Source organism: Notamacropus eugenii, chromosome 3 (genome assembly GCF_028372415.1).
Source record: "Notamacropus eugenii isolate mMacEug1 chromosome 3, mMacEug1.pri_v2, whole genome shotgun sequence".
Lineage (NCBI taxonomy): Eukaryota > Metazoa > Chordata > Mammalia > Diprotodontia > Macropodidae > Notamacropus > Notamacropus eugenii.
Window position 1 is genome coordinate 219,518,610 of NC_092874.1, and position 19,810 is coordinate 219,538,419.

The 19,810-nt window shown below is 42.1% G+C and overlaps 1 protein-coding gene across 1 annotated transcript in view; it reads right to left on the minus strand.

Moving 5' to 3' along the window:
- Window positions 1–525: 525 nt before the first annotated feature.
- Window positions 526–19,810, minus strand: part of VDR (vitamin D receptor) — a 91,229-nt gene continuing 71,944 nt past the window's right edge. The window contains exons 6-11 of the mRNA XM_072654502.1: window positions 17,510–17,694; window positions 17,082–17,196; window positions 14,654–14,816; window positions 4,102–4,253; window positions 3,819–3,935; window positions 526–3,448 (exon numbers count right to left, since the gene is read on the minus strand). Coding sequence (XP_072510603.1) covers window positions 3,189–3,448; window positions 3,819–3,935; window positions 4,102–4,253; window positions 14,654–14,816; window positions 17,082–17,196; window positions 17,510–17,694 — 992 coding nt within the window. The 3' untranslated portion in view covers window positions 526–3,188. The remainder of the gene's footprint in view (window positions 3,449–3,818; window positions 3,936–4,101; window positions 4,254–14,653; window positions 14,817–17,081; window positions 17,197–17,509; window positions 17,695–19,810) is intronic.

Here is a 19,810-nt window from a genome sequence, read left to right on the forward strand (position 1 = left end):
CACCCGTAAAAGTGATTATTCAACCCTGCTTGAAAACCTTTAATTAAGGCAAACTATCTCCCAGGTAGCTCATTCCATTTTGGTACAGTTTTTTTTATTGTTTTATTTTTTCTTAAATTGAGCTAAAATATACCTTCATGCAACTTCACCCCATTGCTAGAGGGTAATTACCTCCAGGTAAAGATATCATTTTGCATGATAACCAAAAATTTCAATTTAAAAATTTCTGTTTCTTCTTTACTGGTATAGTACCCCTTTCTGGATGAATGGGTCAGACTAGTGCCCACATTTTCTCATTATTCCTTTTTCTAAAATTAAGTAACCATACCATAGATGCTAGTTGATTCTTCCCTTTACCAGTGTGTCTGGTGTGGGTTGACGTCCACGTCACTGAAATGGATCAGAACGCTAGGGGCCTTCTGGGCTAGGTAATGGATACTTTTAGTGTATCCATTCCTGGTACGGCTCTTCCAGTTCCTTCTGGAGATCAATGCCAGAGCTAGGGCTGGGAAGGTAGAGACATAATGAAGCCAAATGCACTTTATTGATAAGGCAACAGCATCATACAGGCAAGAGAGGCCCCATTAAGCCGTGGTCAGAATAGAGTCCAGTTTACATTGACATTAATCAAGCTACCCTGTTACAGCAGGGAAACAGTCACAAAGGAAGGATTACTATGCAAGACTTCTTTCTAAAGTGCAGGGTCTACCCAGAGGGACCGAGCAAATTGAGAGATTATATTTGAACAAGTTTAGTATAATGGGAAAAAAAGCACTAGATTGGAAGTTAGCTTGAGGAAAGGGGACAAGATCTGGAGCTCTTTGATCTCTGCCTTCCCCCTTTTCACTGGAGAGCAGGGCTTCCCAATTTTCTACCTGAGGGAGAACCTCTGACTTCTAGTCCACTTCTTTCACCACTAGTTTGTGTGTCAGTCTTGGGTCTTAGTCTCAGTTCTTGGGTTGTGTGACCCTGAGGAAACTGCCACTCTGGGCTTCTGTTTCTTCATCTTTAAAATGAGGGCATCGCAGGTTGGACTAGATGACATTTAAAGTCTCTTCCCGCTTAGTATTCTCTGATTCCAGTCAGGGACATTAGGAAGATTGAAGAAGGCAAAAGGAGAAAAAAGGGCTGTCCCCCTGCTAGGTGTTCTCAGAAGAGTTCTGACCATTCTTTAGAATTGTTTCCATTAACATAAATCACGTATTTACATACGTCCTATGGCCTAATGACTATTTATACTGAGAGATCCATAATAGAACAGGGATTCTTAACATGGGACTTGTGAGATGTAAAAAAATATATTTTGATAATTTTATTTTAATATAATCAGCTTCCTTTGTATTCTGATGTATTTTATGTATTTAAAAATATTATTCTGAGAAGGCTTCACTAGACTACCCAAGGGGCCTATGACACAAAAATGTTAAGAACCCCTGCTATGGAAAGATACTGATGCAGAATAACCCTTTACCCCAATTGTCCTTCCACATCAATTGCACCCTTTCCACCAAGACCTCTCACTGAACGAACCGAACCCATTCCTGAGTAACCTGTATGGTGGTATCCCACTTTCTCTCTGCTTGGCGCTTTGTCTCTCATTCATGGATGAACTGAAGTTCCATCCCATGCAAAGAGCAGGGTCACTTTAGGATTCCTTTTTGGCCCAAGGTAGGTGAGAAATAAGAAAAGAAAGGAACAAGTGCTATTGTTCTTTAGCCTTCTTTTCTCTCCTATGGATAGGAGGCACCAGGCCTCTTTGAATATTTTTTTAGTACTTCTTAGGTAGGGACTGGAGGCAGAAGAATTCTAGCCTAATGAGAAGTAGAATGTGACTTTGGCTCTGGAATTCACTCTTAGAGGATGATGGCTTGAGGTGGTAGGTGAGAAAATGGCACCTATTCTGGGAATAGAGTTGTTTTGAGAGAGGGAGCCAACTTCTGGAGCTTTTTTACTTTGTCCTCCTTATTCACCAAGAAAGAGGGCTTCCCAATTTTCCAGCTGAGGGGATGAAAGGAGCAGATGCTGGAGGAAAGGGGAACAGGATGAGAAAAAAATCTCAGGGAATGGATGGGAGGGAAAACATTGTTGGGATAGGGGTCGGAGTGGGGAATGATGCTTTCTGCTTCAAGGAATTTTTGTGTTCTGTCTGTATTCTGTGTTCTTTTACAGCTCAGCCTCTGAAATCCTTGAAGAGGCTATGAAGGCTTAGGAGGCTAGCTGTGTATGTACTCCTCCTCCCTTTCTACTATTGACAATCCTGGGAGTTGGCAGAGAAGATAAGATATGGATTTCCCTTCCCTTGCTTTCCTCATGGTAGCTTTTGTCTTTCATTTTGCCCCCTTAGCAGCTGAGCTCCCTGATGGCTGTCCCCATTCTATGAATGAAGATGCAACTAACTAGATTCCAAACTCAGAACAAGGGGTCTGCTTACTACTACCGCTCCCAAAGAGGCTTTGGAAGCACTTACTATGGTAACACAGAAGCAGTGGGCACTGAAGAGCCAGGCAGGAAGGGTGGAAAGGTTGGGGAGGTAGGTAACTATCACCACAGTCACCCATGTCCCTGGAAAACCATCGTAGTGAATGTCTTGCACCCTTCCTAATCTTCCTGGATTCCGTAAATCCAACCTGACTACAGTTCCTAAGTGGCTCAGGCTGGCCAGGAAAATGCATATATGCAAGCAGATTATTCATCTTTGGAGATGGGGCAGGGGCTGAAGGATTCCCCTAGGACTCAGCTGTTTTGGAGGTACAGGTGGCTCTGTCCCTGAGGAGTCTATTACATGACCTCACAATACCTTCTGGCTGCCATGTTAGGGAAGATACAGGCAATCCATGCCCAAGCCAAGCCTTAACATTCAGGCTCCTACCTTCTGATTCTGACCCCTTTGAGTTTCCTTGACAAATAAACAGTGACTCTTAACTGAAGTCCAAAGGGTTTGGGAAGCCTTCAAAAGGGTGTGGGGTGGGGAGAGGTCCTGAGACCCTGGCAAACAGGCTGGACAGGAGAAAGGATTGACCTGGGGTGGGGGGAGGGAAGGGAAAGAAGGCAAGGAGGAGGTTGAGCTCCAGAGGGGTGGGGAGTGCTGCTCAGCAGCAAGTGACCAAGGGACTCTGGAACTGGGTGCCTATTTGCACCACCCCCTCGGAGTGTGCCTCCCACCCAGGTAGTAGCACTGGCTGCCCCAGTCACGAGATCTCATTGCCAAACACCTCGAGCACAAGGGGGGTGAGCTTCATGCTATGCTCTGGTTGGAAGGACAGGCAGCGGTACTGCTTTGAGTGTTCCTCATTGAGACTGCGCAGATCTGCCAGCTTCTGGATCATCTTAGCATAGAGCAGGTGACTGCCAGGTGGAGGATGGCGGCAGCGAATGTAGGTCTGCAATGTGTTGGACAGCCGGTCTTGGATGGCCTCAACGAGCGCTGCATCCTGCACTCCTGGCCGGTCTGTAGGAGGGAGAGTAGCAGAGGTGGATTCTCTGAACCCCTTCAACACAGCACGGACGCTGGGGCTCCTCAGACACTGCTCCCCACCCCACTACATCTTTTTTGACTGCAATTGTAGGTAACCATTCACTCGTGGAATAAAGTGCTCTCTTGAGAGCAACCCCTTTCTATTCTTAGAGTTCAGAAGACAATCCTGACTATTCAGGACTGCGTTTGAGAATAGAGATGAGTCATTTATCCTTTCTCTCAACATAACTTGGATCCAATGATATGGGAATCTCCCTACCTACTTCATGCCCAACTTATGCCATGCTCCCTAGTAGGCCCTTCCTTCCCCACTCAGCCAGATTCCAGTTTTCCTTGGATATACCTGGGGACACAATGCAGATGGCCATGAGTAAGACATGTTCCTCTTCATGCAAGTTTAGCTTCTTCAACCCAACCTGGAACTTGATGAGCGGTTCAATTAGTTCCAAGTTGTGTCCAGCTGTGGAGGAGAAAGGCCAAGGATTGTGGGCAATATACAGAGTTCAGCCCCCTCAACAAGCAGCTAGCTGAATTCCTTCCCTCACCCTCCCAATCCTCCACCAATTTTTCTGAGTCTAGGAGGAATGGAGAGAGAGACCAGGTGGAGAGAGCCTGGAGTGACTCACCTTTGGCAACATCACTGACACGGTACTTAAACTCTTGGCTACCACAGGTCCAAGACATGTCATCCATAGTGAAGGATTGGTTGGAGCGGAGCATGATCACTTCTATGGCGCTTGATTTAAGCAGCACAATCTGGTCCTCGGAGCTGAGGTCTCTGTGAAGCAGAGGGGGGGGTGAGGGGGTGTGGACAATGAACTCGGGATACTGGCTATTACCACAAACTCTAGTCAGCAATGGAATGCTAGTCACAGGACACTTTTGTGCCTAGGACTGTGAAGACACGAAGAAAAAGTAAATAAAATTACTTCTGTCTTCAAGGAGTTGAAAAGAATAGTAATAATAACAATTCTCATTTATAGTTACAAAGAGCCTTACATACAATATATCTCCCTTCATCTTCCCAACGATCACAGGAGATACATAACAGAGCCATCATTTTAGCAGATGAGGAATTTGAGGGACCAGAGAGGATGAATAATTTCCCCAGTCACCCAGGTTGTGATCGGCAGTGCTAGAATAAGAACTTGGGTCTTTTTTTTAATAGCTTTTTTGGTTGACATCACAGTATTTGGCGCATAATAAGCACTATATAAATACTAGCTGTTACTGTTATCTTTTGTTTTGACCTAGCCTAGATTTTCCCCTGCATCTCTCCTCTTCTCCCAGAAAGTCATCCTTTATAACTAAAAAAACTTTTTTTAAGAAGAAAAAAAATTCAGAAAAACCAATCAAAGCATTAAAAATACCAGACATTATATGCAATGTTCCATATCCCACATTTTAAAAGGAATTCATATCTCTTTTTTGGGGCCAAAATCCTATCACCTGGTTCAATGTCCTTTCTATAACACCATTAAGGTAATTTAAAAAATAGATAATACAACTTATACGAACTGATGCTGAGTAAGGGGAGCAGAAGCAGGAGAACACTGCACACAGTTACAGCCACATTGTGCAATGACTTGGCTCTTTTCAGCAATGCAAGGACCTAAGACCACTCCACAGTGCTCATGATATCCAGAGAAAGAGTTATGGAGTCTGAATGTAGATCGAAGCAGACTATTTGCTCTCTTTTTTTGGTTTTGTTTTTGCTTTCTTATGGTTCATTCCATTGGTTTTAATTATTCTTTGCAACATGATTAATGTGAAAATATATTTAATGTGAATGAAAATGTAGAGCCTGTATCAGATTGCATGCCATCTTGGGGAGGAGGAGAAAATTTGGAACTCAAAAGCTTATGGAACTGAATGTTGTAAAGGAAAAATAAATAAAGAAAATTTTAAAAAACAATAAAAAACCAAGATTGTCTGCAGTAGTCTGTATTAGGGCAAGTAAGTAGTAACATGGTGGCTTTAAAGTGGGGACAGCAAATGTGGTAAAGGAATTCGTGCATACGGTAAGGCAGTTAGACTAGTTGGTCTCTCTAAATTTTTCCTACTTGGAAACTTCCCTGGCCTGGCCAGCCAAACCTGACATAGCAGAAACTGCAGTAACAGGCAGTCAGAGGTTGGGGGAATTTCTTTGCATGCTGACATGGATTTAACAGCATGTTAAATACTATGCTAAATTCTTAGCCAATGATTAGCTCCTTTGCTTTGAGTTACTACCTTGGTTTGGCAGGAGAGTAGCCTGGGGCTGTCAGGCTATGTAGATTTTCTGGATCTTTGCTTTCCTCCCTTTTCCCTTTCCCCCTCAAGGGGAGCAGGAGCAAAAGCCTCCTCTAGTTTCTTCCTTGCTGTATTTGTTCTATAGATTTTTGTAGGCAAACTATGCTTTTGTGTGTGCCTACCCATAACTACTCTGTTCCATGAGTCCAATTCTCACTTTCCTCCCTCTGTGCTTTCACTCATATGAGATCATAGGATCTGTAAAATCAGAACTGACCTCAGTCCAATCCCTTCTTTTCACATGATTCTCTATGACTGAAATAGCTTCTTTCCTGGCAGACATCCTACTGATCATTCAAGGCTCATACCATCACAACTAGATCAGATGTGTTAGATAATTAGGTAAAACATTCTCTAAAATAAAAATTATCAGGCAGGTCAAACCTTTGGATCAAGTAAGCTGGCTTTGGGACCATAGGCTACATGTTAGATAACCTGGCATTTGTCGTTGTTATTCAGTCGTTTCAGCCTTATCTGACTCTTTGTGACCCCATTTGGGCTTTTCTTGGCAAAGATACTAGAGCGGTTTGCCAGTTCCTCTCCAGCTCATTTTGCATATGTGGAAACTGAGGCAAACAGGGTTAAGCACCTTGCCCAGGGTCACAGAGTTATTAAGTGTCTGAGGCCACATTAGATCTCAGGAAGATAAGTCTTCCTGACTCAAGGTGCAGCATTCTATACACTGTGCCACCTAGCTGCTCCAATCTGGAATTAGAGTTAGACTAATTGATCCCATTTTTGTATATTACATATTATATAATTATGCATATATGTATAAATATGCACAGTTTGTATATGTGCATAATACATTATTTATATATCACACACGTAATATAATCTTATTTGAGTCTCATACTAATCCTCTAGGGTAGGTATTATAGGTATTGTTATTCCCACTTTACAGAAGAGGTAATTCAGTCTCAGAGAGGTTAAGTGACTTGCCCATTGTCACATTGCTAGTAAATATTGGAGGTGGGATTTGAACCTATGTATTCTTGACTCTGTGTCTAGCACACTGTCTATACCCCATGCTGCCTGTCAGAGCAGTAAAGAGCAAATATTCTCATTTTTCAATCAATCCATCAATCAGCATATGTTAAGGACCTATTATATGTCAGGTCCTGGGCTAGATGTTAGGGATAAGAATTACAAACAATGAAAGGAATCCCTGCTTTCAGGTAGAAATAACAGATATTGATATGTATAGTCTGTGCAGATTATATATAAAGAGAATCATTACATATGGATACAAAGTAATTAAGTAAAAGGTAGTTTGGAAGGGAAGGCACAGTCATTTGAGGAGATCAGGAAAAGTTTCATGGCAAAGGTCATGTTTGATCTGAGTTCTGAAGGAAGAGAGAAGTTCTATGAAGTTCAAGTGAGGAGAAAATGGATTCCAGGCGCAGGTGATAGCCAGTGCAAAGGAACAGAGAGAGCAGAGTGTTGTGGATTAGGAACACAGAGAAGGTCAGTTTGGTTACATCACGAGGGATACATATATGTGTGTGTATGTATGTATGTGTATATGTAAATATATACACATATGTATGTACATATAGATATATATATAAGATACATATATGTGTGTGTTCATCCTTTGTTGCTGAAGAAGACCATGCCATCAGAGCAATGATGACATGACTTGCACTTGACTTTGTTTTGAGTGAGGGAGGGCTGTGCAGGTCACCAGTCTCACCTCTCCTCTGAAGCCATCTGAATCCAGTGACCAGATATTCATCAGGATGACTGGAGATGACCCAGGATGAGGCAATTGGGGTTAAGTGACTTGCCCAAGGTCACACAGCTAGTGAGTGTCAAGTGTCTGAGGTGAGATTTGAACTCAAGTCCATATGTCATTTCCAAAGAGATGATATTTAAACCCATGTCAGTTGATTAAGTCAACAAGAAATTGAGAGTAAAGAGAGAAAATAAAAGGGCCCAGGATAGGAAACACCCATAATTGGGGACATGATATGGATGATGAGCCAACAAAGCAAATAGAAGGAACAGTCACACAGGTGGGAGGAGACCCAACAGAGAGGAGTGTCACTAAAAGGCAGAGTATCCAGGTAGTCAACAGTGTCAAATGAAAAGATATGTCAAGAAGGCTGAGGAGCTGAGAAAGACAACCAGATCTGGCATTCAAGAGATCCTTGGTAACTTTGGAGAGAGCAGCTTTGATTGAGTGATCAGCTAGATTGCTAAAGGTTGAGGAGAAGGAAAAGAAGCGATGCCTCTGGATGAGAGAGGAGAAAGAGAGGATGATATTTTAAGGAGATGGCAGGGCTTAAATGAAAGTTTTTTAAGGATGAGAGAGTTGGGCATGTTTGAAGGCAGTAGGGAAGGAACCATTTATATTGGGAGAGGCTGAAGTTTAGCGAGAAGGGGATTGACTGAAAATGTAACATGCTAGAGAAGATCGGAGGATATGATATCAAGGGTATGTGTAGATTGATTGACTTGGGCAAAGAAAAGAGTTGGCCTATTATCATAAACTGGGGGAGATAGGAGAGTGTGGGATGATGGCAAGGGGTTTTGAGATACAGAGAGAAAAGGAGAGATCCCATGTTGAATAGTCTCTGTTTTATCTGTAAAGAGAAGGTCATCAGCTGAAGAGGGAAGAAGTGTGGGGAGAAAGAGGTATGAGGAGCTTGAGGAGAGAAGAGAAAATTTGAAATCGCTTCTGTGGAAAGAGACAGAGAGAATCAGTTAGAGAGGAATAAACAAATTGCCTTACACTGGTGAAGGCCCAGTTGAAATTAGTTATCATGGATATACCCAGTCAGCATGGTTATCTGAATTCTGCCAGCTCTGATTGGCAACAGATGATAAGAGCAACCTAGGACTGAGATGTGGCAAGGAGTGATCAGAATAGGACAAGGGGATGAGGAGAGTAGAGGACAGTATCATAGTGAATTGGATAACTATAGATTTGAGATTAAAGAATAAGGTCAGAGCAGGAGTAATGACCTGAGGAAAAACTGAGGGGTGGAGGGATTGAAGGTTCAGATGAGGGTAAAGAAAAGGTTTAGGAGAGGTGAAGCAGAGGGAGAGACTAGATGATAGCATTTAGACTTTAGAGGCATGTCAGAGTTTTTAATTAAGGAAGTAAAGTAACTCTTGAGTAATGGTGAGATTGAGGGTGTGACCACCCATCCTGGTAGGTGAATAAGGTGGAGTAAAGGAATAGGTCATGGGATTCAAAGAAACTGAAGAAATGGGAGGTTAGAGAGTTTGAGGGAACATTAATATGTACGTTCAAGTTCCCTAGTGAAAGGGAGCTGAGTAGTGCAGTGGATAGAGTCAGGAAAATCTGAGTTCAAATCCAGTCTTAGACATTACTAGCTGTGTAGCTCTAGGAAAGTCATTTAACCCTGTTTGCTTTATCTGTAAAATGAATTGGAAAAGGAAATGTCAAACTACTCCAGTATCTTTGCCAAAAAAACCCAAAACCCAAATGGTGTAATGAAGTGTCAGAAACAACTGAAATGACTCAACAACAAAGGTGTAAGAACAGAAGTTAATGAACCAGGTGCTGAACTCTTTGAGAAGGGAGGAAGGTTTGAGAGCTAGTACTCAACAGTTGCTATGATCTAGATTGGGTAAAAAATTTAATAGTGAACTTTGAAGGAGAGGTTATTGAGTGATGGTGGTAAAAGGAAAATCTGGAAATGGCAGTAGAGAGCAAGGAGTATTCCAATTCCATTCCCTCTCCCCACCAAGAACAATGTATATAAGTATATGGGGTTGGTAGGGTGGTGGGGAGGAGGTATGTGAATGAGGAAACAATGCTGAAAAGCTTGACTGGTGGTGATTCAGTGTCATCGACCAGATGTCAGATTTCAGTGAGAAATGGAAGATGGAAGGAATGTAAGAGAACGGGGTCCAAACTGAAAGGAAGTTTGTTCACCTTGGAACAGGAATTCCAGATGGCAGAGTGGAAAAGGTGAGTAGGGTTAGAGTGAGGCATCAGTGGGAAAGGACTAAGTAGGGTAGCATGAGAGAACAGGAGGTGAGAGACAGACACACTCTGTTCCTATGTTAGTGATTGATTGGTACAAGAATGAGAAGAAATGGAGGTGGAAGGAGATTGTCAATCCTAAATGTAGTAGTATGAGGCTATGCATAACAAAGCTCACATTCTCTGAGAGGTATATGTCTTCTATAACAGTTATTAAATTATCAATTATTAAATTAGTTATAATTAAATAGTCCTTAAACCATTTAACGATATATTCCCAAACTCTGCTTCCTTCGTCCCAAATTCTGTCTTCTCTAGGCCTCCAATGCCTTCTAATGGGTACCATATTACATGGTTTCTAGATTCCTATCATTCAGTTTCTCTTCAGAAGATAAGTTCCAGTGTCTCAATATCCTTCAAAATGTGCTCCAGATATGACCTGACCAAAACTGTAGTACAGTGAGGTCACTGCTTCCTGTGATTTGAACAAAATTTTTCTATGAATACAACGTAAGATAAAAAATGAGGAGAATCCAAATATCCTTGGTAAAAAGTAAAGGAGCAGTGACAAAGGAGAAGGGAGAAAAATAAGGGGGAATAAGAAAGATTTCAGAAGAAGGGGAGACCAGCTTCTAGTAGCCTGCCAGCAGTCTTAGGAATTGAAAGAACTTTAAAAACTTTACAAATGTAAAGAATGATTCAGTTTAACCTGGTTTATTCCTCATTCTTTCAAGAACTTAGAAGAAGCTAATATGCATGGGGAAAAAAAGTGAGCTACAAGAAAAAAATAATAACTTCTATCATAGCAAGGCAGAGAATGACCAGGGTGGGGAATGGGTTGGACTTAGGACAAAGGCATCTAGAATGGAAGAATACTGATTATAACCTACACTGTAGCATCTCCTTGTCTTTGTTTCAGCTGGTAATCAGCCATATTCAGTTTGGACATTTACCAATCATCGCACCAATAGTAAGTGCTTTTTATGTCCTAAAGACAAGTGACCTAAATAATGTGTTGCTGAAAAGGCAAGTCAAATCTCACCATGTTGTTCAAATCAGGACCTTCAGCTCTAACATTTTATGAACCAGTGGGACCACTGCTATGGGTCCTTTCAGCTATACACAGGCTCATACCCCTGATACTTGATGTATCTGGCAATAATATCTTCTAGTTGGGATGCCTGATGGTGCCTGGGTATGGGTCACATTCTGAAGTTTGTTGGAAAGGGCATCCAGGAGTAGCTCTACCCACCCTACCAGAACTTAGTCTCTCCCTTCATATTTCCCTGCCTTCCCTTCCCACCAGCAGGTCCTGGCTCCCATCTAGCCTAATCATCAAGGACCCCCCAAGCTACTGGCCCCTATGGACTTCACTTGAGTCAATGTTTCTTCAACAAAGAGACTCAAGGGTGCTAGGGCCAGACAGTAGAAGACTCCATTATCTTTTAGCTTTCAACCCAAAGGATGTTCGTGGACACTTGGAGTCTGTTTGGGTACCCCAGAAATGGATTCCTTATACTGTCTCCTTCCTTCTAGGGAAAAAGATAATTTGTAGGACATAAGCCTTTAATGTCTGGCCTAGAGGCTGAGGAGGAACAGTCAGTCAGTTAACAAGTACCTACTATGTGCCAGGCACTATTCTAAGCATTGGAACAGGACCAAGGCCAGGCTCATACTTAGCTCCCACTCTATGCTGGTCACATGGTTATGTAGGAGTTTCCTATTGTATCCCCCTTACCCCCAGCCTATTCACATAATAGTCTCATCCTCCCTTCCCTAAACCCTCCACCTTCCACTCCCACTGCTGGGCACCAAGATCAAAGCTGCAAGGGATAAAGTTACTGTTCCTTCAGTTCCTGGAATAACAGAACCCCCAAGCTCATAAACCAGAAGAACCAGGTTGCTGGGAGACTGCCTGCCCTGCCCAAGCCCACGTGGCTCCCACCTGGGCCCTGAGGTCTTCACCCTGATCTTTACCACCCTGGACCTTGGCACAAGCTGTACCATTGTCCTTCCAGAAGGCACTTGCCTAGACAGACTTGGTCTGCAGTGAGAAAAAACAAAACAAAATAAAACATTGGCATTGATTCAGGCAAAGACAGTTTTTAAGATCCTTAAGGGAACTCAGAAATCATCTGGTCTTAGGCCTATAGTGAGCTTTCACTCTGTATCAGTCATGTGCTTATGTAGGAGTTGTTTGTGTGTCTCATGGACCCTTAGCAGTCTGATGAAGCTTGTGGACTCCTCAAAATAATGTTTGTTGCCTGCATTCATAATTGAAGGAAATACTACATTTATAGTTAGTGAAAATAGAGATGTAATTTTTTCCCATCCAAGTCACAACCCTCTTCCCCCAGATCTATCCATGCATCTTTTGGCGGCTCTGTGAACCCAAGGTTTAGCACCTCTGACCCCGTCCAACTCTCACATTTTACTAATGAGGAAACTGAAGCCCAGAGAAATGTCAGAATTTGATTTCAAATCTAATATTCTTTCCACTAGAGATATCTCCTACTACCAAATTGATTTTTTAGTTCATGTTATCATCTAAGCAGTCATTGAATTTGCCAGGAAATAACTCTGTCTCTGGACTTTCAAGCAGTACATTCCAGAATCAGGGAAAACCAAGAGAAAGAGAGATGTGCTCTTTTAGGATCTAGAAAGTGAGACTAAAGCCACAGAGAGCCACCAAGGTGAGTAGGATGTGAAAGGGAGGAGGCAGAATTTAGGACTCTCATTGAATGAACAATTCCTTAGGGGTCTCAGTACAATCCACCACTGCATACAAGGTGGATTCTCATTTCAGTCAGAACCATGGTACTTGTAATTAAGTCTCATTAACATGGGACTATGTTGCAATGGTGTAGAAAAGAGGTACACTGTGCTGTTTATGATTTTTCTCATTGTTTACATAAAACAAATGTTAGCTTTATGCTAACATATTTGCAAGCCATAACACACTGGATGGAGGTGAGCAGAAGTAGGAACCAGGGGGTGTTTTGTCAATTCTAAGCGGGCACATGCTGGGTATATGGAAGACACAGTCACAATCTCTTGCTCATTGTTTGACTGCTATGACTGTTAATCCCTGATGTGCTCACTTTATTTGAATACAATTAAACCACCCTTTTAATAAATAATAATGGCTAGTATTTACTTAGACCTTAAGGTTTTTAAAATACTTTACAAGAATTATCTTATTTTATCCCCTTGGAAGATAAAATGCTGAAAGGTATGTGCTGTTACTACCTCCATTTTACAGATGAGAAAACAGAGGCATAGTAAGGTTAACTGACTTGCCCAGTTTCACATATATAGTAAGTGTTTGCAGCCAGATTTGAACCTCAGGTCTTCATCACTCCAAGTCTAAACTCTAAGTCCCTGTGCCATCTAACTAATACCATTTTACTGATATTTTGCTGTGGCATGGAGGTGATCCTGGGGGCTCAGAGGATGTGCTAGTAGAATGTAAGCTCTGAAAGTTCCAACCAGGATGGAAAGGTTTCATAGGTCTCATGATAGGCAGTGCATCTGTTGTACGAGGACCAGTTTAGCTTGGTTCAGGGAGGTTCATCATCTTTGAGCTGGTCACAGTCACTCATGTAAAACCACCTATTAAGTCATGGAGAGGGTAGTGACTTCCATCACCACACTGATTAAATCACAATTTTTAAAAGTATTAAAATAAGATTTTTTAAAAATTAAATAAATTTTTGTTGATATCTGTTGTCTCATATAGCCTGTTTCCCCTTTTGCCCCCTTCCCCTCCCAGAGAAACATTCCATATAAAAAAAAATTAAATGAAAAAGAGGAAAAGAAAAAAGTAAAACTGATCAATATATTGAAAAAATCTGATAACAAAGACAAAGTTCTACATTGCCCCCTTCTGCTCAGCAGTAGTGGGAGGTGAGTTCTCCTATCTTGAAGTAAGATTGTCTTAAGAACACTTCACACGTTTTGTCAAATATGTCATTTTGTCAAGTGTGTCAAAATGTCTGGAGTTTTCTGAAGTATTTTCTGATTCGTTTTAGCCAAGGATGTTGAGGTTAACTGGGAATAACTGGGAAGACCTCTGCACTTATTGGTCAATGGCCATAGCTATGTTGTACGTTGGTGAGATAGCAGTTTGTCAGTCACTGAGGATGTTGAGATGAGACAGACTGAAAAACTGGAGAATTCCACAGGGTAGCCTACTGTACTTCAAAGTTTGCTTCTACCTTAAAGTGACTGGAGCCCTACTAACCTGAGACAACAAATGCTAAGAAGCACTAACCCACAACAAAAAGTTACCCATAAAACTCCAATCCTCACAACATTTTGAAAACACCTTAATTTTGTTAACTTATTCTAACTTATTCCCAGTTAAAGATACCACAATATTTAGTGTTTATTAACAGGACAAAATCTTTATGAAATGAACTTGTAAATGAATCTGATAAGTTCTTGAAGGTAGTTGAATGAAATACTGCAAAGAACACGAAAGTAGGAGCCAGACTTCTCTGCTAGCTATGTGGGCGCCTGTGGGTAAATCACTTTGACTCTCTGGGCCTTACCTTCCTCATCGGCAAAATGAAGTTGTTGGGTTAGATAATGTCTAAGGTCCTAACTCTGAAGTTCAGTTATTCGTTTAGCAGACTCTGCTATCCAGAGGAGAAAAGCAAAGTCAGTATAGGCTTCCACAGGAACAGAAAAGCATGCTCCATGTATATTGTCAGACATTATCAAGTCAGATTCAACCTCTACTACTTAAGCTAGTAGAAGCTTCTTCCTTTCTCCAGGAAGACTACCTTGTTTAAAAATATAAACTTAACAAACTTATTTCACAGTCTGGGGTAGACACTCGGTAATTTTGTATAGTTTTGCATTAAAAGAATATGAAGATTAGATATAAACCACTTCTATTGCCCAGAATTGAGGCTTCTTACCGGAATCCTGGAATCATCTTGGCAAAGCCAATAACCTTCTGGATGCTGTAACTGACCAAATCAGCCAGGTGGGGTAGCATGGAGAGCTGGGACAGGTCCAGGGTCACAGAGGGATCCTCGGAATCCTCACTTAACACCAGGTTGGAAAAGGGCTCCATAGTGTCTGAGATGAGGAAAGAAGATGCCTGGATCCTCATCCTGTATCTGCTCATTTTATTATACCATCAGTCAATCAACAAACATTTATTAAGCCCCTATTATGTACCAGGCACTGCACTAGGTAGTAATACAAGTACAAAGAACAAAACAATCCTTATTCGTAAGGAGCTTACATTCTCTCAGAGTAGACAAGTACATTTGTAAATCTACAAAAACATGAAGTGAATAAATCCAAGTATATTTGAATTAGTTAAATATAAGGTGGTTTGGTACTCAGTGAGGCAAAAGAAAGAAGGAAGTAAATTCCAGGCATATTAGAAGTCAATGAGACAGGAGATGGAGTGTGGTATGTAAGAAACAGAGGACAGTTTTGCTGGATAGCACAGTGCAGGAGTCCAGTGAAGCTGAAAAGACAGGTTCAACCATTGGGGTGTTATGAGCTATAAAAACTAAATAGAGGTATTTATACATTATTTTAAAGGCAATAGGGAGCCACTGGAGTTCACTGAGCAGGGGAGTCACATGGTCAAATCTATACATACGGAAAATTACATTGGCAGCAGTGTGTGAGCATGGATTAGAGTGGTGAGAGACTCGAGGGAGGGAGACCAATTAGGAAACTGTTGCAGTAATCTAGGTAAGAGACGAGGAGGGCCAGAACAAAAGTGGTAGCTGTGTGAATACAGAGAAAGGGAGAGATATTGTGCAGGTAAAAATATCAAGACCTAACAACCTATTGGATATGCAGTTAAGGAAGGGTAAGGAGTAAAGGATGAAATGTCCAATAAACAAATGGTGATATGGGACTGAAATCTGGGCCTAAATATACACACATACATATACATACATGAGTGTATAAATAAATATATTATGTATGTACATCTACACATAGATATGCACACATATACATGTAAATTATCTGCATGGAGATGTTACTTAAATCCACAAGAATTTGTGAGGTTACCAAGAGAGAAAGAATACAGACAAGAGGGTCCAGAAGAGCACCTTGGGGATCACCCACAGTTTTAGGAGGAATAACGGAGAGGATGAATGTGCAAAGAATACTGAGAAGGAATGATTAGACAGGTAGGAGGTAACCAGGAGAGAGTCATGAAAACAAAGGAAAAAGAGCAAGTGTTCAACAGTATTAAACATAGTACATAGATCTAGAAAGATGAGAGCTAAGAAAGACCATCAGATATGGCCATTAGAAAATCATCGTCGACAGTCGCTTCCATTGAATGATGAGTTCAGAAGGAGACCTGTAAAGTGTTGAGCAAGTGAGAGGAGAGAAAGTGGAAACAGTAAATGGAAACTATTTTTTTCCTAAGGAGTTTGGCTTAGAAAAGGAAGAGAGAGAGATATAGGACAACTACTTGAAGGGATGGTACAAGCTAGTAAAGATTTTTTAAGGACAAAGGAGACATGGACATATTTTGAAGGTAGTAGAGAAGGAACTATTGGACAGGGAGAAGTTGAAGATCTGGGAGGAGGGGCTGACAGGGGGAGAAGACTGGAGGGGAAGAAATCAGGTGCACATATAAATGGACTGGCTTTGACAAGGACAAGGGTCACTTCCTTTGTCAGAGACTGGGGAAAAAGGAGAGTGGGAGACATTGTCAAGGGGGTTCCATTTCTGTCCCTTCCCTATGGCTAACTAAAAACATTGGGGTCATCTATTGTTTAGGCCTGGAGGATAACAAATTCTATAGAGTTACCTCTGACACAGGAAACTTTTTCTCTGCTCTCTCATGTCCCTTTTTCCAAACAGTAGGCAGTAGAAATTTAGGGAGAACAAGACCATAGAGAGGATGAAGATAAATGGCAGACAATGAGGAGGGGAGGAGACTACAATATACTCATTCTCCTGGAGGGTACTTAAAGCCAACAGGTCATTTAGGGTCAGACAGATTCTCAAGCCTCAGTTCTGGTGCTAGGCTGGTATGGGATCAGACGAGGGGTAGGAGATAAGAGGACAGGCTAGATGACCCCAAGCACCTATGTTAGACTTTACTTTCCAATGGGTTCAGACTCAAAGCATTGTTCAAAGGGCCAGGGATATCCTTAGGGATCCATGTCCTAGTCACATTCCAGCCACGTGCTTAGGTTCTGGGAACTCATGATCACCATCACATTTTATTCCTACCTTCCCTACATTTGCTGAACCAGGTGCTCAGGAGGAATGAAAGTGTCCCAAACATAAGGTGGGACATCTAAACCTCCTTGATCTCTCTCCCTTAAGTCCTGAGAGCAGTTAGTCCCACAATACCTGGAGAAGTTATATAGGGATCTGAAGTCAAGGAGTCCCCTGAAAAACTGGATGTATGCTCTGAGGATGATTTCGAGGGATAGATGCCTCCACCTTCATTCCCTCGTACTGGAGGCTGGAATGGAAAAAAAAAAAAGGAAAATATATCAACAAGTTTTCTGGGCTCACATTTATACCTGTGTCTATGGACAGAGATAGCAGCAATGACTATAGGAAAAGAGGGTCCCTTGTTCCTTCTCTTTCTCATGGAAGATTGGGTCTATCCAGTGGAGGACCCACTGTTCTTTGTCATGTCATAAATTCGCCAAATTACTCTTTGATAAATATCCCTTCTGCTCTCCAAAGCTGTGTCTAAACTTCAACAAGTTTTGGAGGGTGGGAGGAGGGGTTAGTCTGTCTCAGGCTGGTGATTTGTGTGTCAGTCCTACCCGGAACTGGCTGAAGTCTGAATAAGTAGGATCATAGGTCTTGTGGTGAGCATCCAGTAGGGTGGTGATGATATGCTGCTGCTCTTCTGAAAGCTTGGGTCTCAGACTATCCTTCAGGGCCTCTTCCTCCTTCCGCTTCAAGATCATCTCCCGCTTCCGCTGGACCTCTTCATCTGTCAGGATGACTGTGGAATCCAGAGAAGGATGAGTCGGCACCTGCACCCCATCCCCTCCAATCTACCCTTGGGCCCACTCAGGTGGAAAGGATGCCTTTTTCAGCAGGTCTTGCCTATCCTCAAGCCACTCCTTGTCTTGAGTGCCTCAAGCCCATAAATTCAAGGGGAATTGAACTTTCTATTTAGAAAAGATGGTGAAAATGAGTCAAGGAAGAAAAAGGGAAGTAAAATAGGAGATAGAGAAACTAAAGAGTGGAGGTGCCATGGTTAATCATTTGGCCATTCAAACAAACAACAGGGAATGCTCAGAAGCTTACTGCTATGTTGGGCTCAAGTCACTGTACTTACTTACTACAAGGGATCAAGCAGTGGGTCATCCTTCCTAACTACTGCCCACATCTGCATTGAGAGACTTAACCCTCCTACAACATAGCTCTTTCCCTAGGCCAGATAGTCCTGGAATCTCTAGAAAACATTTCACACCTTGATTCTAGTGTTTCACAACCTTGAGTTCAGAAGTTCTTATCTTGAGAGTAACTTTCAGAGAAGATAGAAAATTGCTGGCCATCAACCCCGGCCCTCCCAGCAATTTGCTATACATACTCCATCCCCCAGCATGCTCATGCTCATGCGCGCTCACACACACACACACACACACACACACACACACACACACACACACACACACACACACACACACGACTGACCAACTCTCCAAGTGTTGAATGACTTCACTTGTATATTCAGATTATATGACTAGAGAAAGGAAATCAGATCAGTAACATACATGAATCCATCCCCTCTGACATTCTGATTTTCATCCCATTGGCTTTGGCTAACTCTTTAAGGAATACTCTCTGTGGTGGTGCTCCTTGTGAATGCTTTTGGGTTGGGAGCAGGAGGGCCTGGCACAGGAACCAAAGAAAGATGCTGCCTGGCAGAGGCATGCAGAATGCTGACAGCAGGACTAGGCAACGGGGCCCACAGCCTGTAGGTACTTGCTCTGTGTTTGTGTTGCCGGGATATCTGCCTACAGAACTTGGGATCTGTTCAAGAGGAGGGAAAAGAAATCCCAAGTTTCAAAGAGCACAGGGTATTTGACGGGTTTCTGGAAAGGCCTGGAGCAAAAGACCCAGCAAAGATTGGGTAGAGGATGGGATGACTAGTTGGGGAGGATCTTGGGAGTGGAAGAGGGACTGAACAAAGGGTATACGGACAGTTACAAATAGGAAATTGGTTGTTAAAAAATAGTATTCTTTTCATACCCATCCCATCCAGTTCTGGGTAAAAGCCATGCTCAGACAATTGGCTTACCTAGCCCTAAAGGTGCCAAGCCTACCATAGAGTAAAGACAACTACCTATAGCCCAAGAGATGAATTAGGGTGGAAAAAGAGGGGAGAACCCTGTACAAGTACAACAAAATGACTTCAAATTGAGGACTTCCATGTTGCCTTGACTTGGGCAGAGATAGTTGGAACAGAGGAAATATCACCTATATATTCAAACTCCTTCCCAGATGTTACCATCTTCTTCTCTAACACTGCTGTATTTTTGTGCATATTTGTAAATCTATATACTATTTCCCTTCCTTCCTTCACTCCTCTCCCTCCCTCTTCTACCTCTATCTACATAGGAAATCATACTCTTACCTGTGGGTTCTCTGCCCAAAGGATTATAAATTTTGATTTATATATATATAGATTTGTTTTTTAAGGACTATGCCTTAAATCCAGATCACTCAGGCTCTCAATGATTGACCAACAGGTCCCATCCCAAACCTCATTTGATCATTGTTTGGGCTCTGATGGCTCAGAGTAAGTGTAAATAGCAATTGCTTCTGTTTTGGCCAGAAACCCTAGGGGTATTCCCTTCCCAGATTGATTTTTTTTTTTTTTGGACTAGGTAAAAGAGGCCATTTTTTGCCTCACTTTTTACCTAGCCTTAATCAATGAATGGGCTGGGCCTCAGACAAACCTAGGGAAGACCTTAGCTTAAAAAGACCAAGATCTCCCATTGCATCCAGGGCCATCTCCAGTTGTCCTGATGTATATGTTGCCACTGGACCCAGATGGCTCCAGAGGAAAGACTGAGGTTGGTGACCTTGTACAACTCTGACTCACTAAA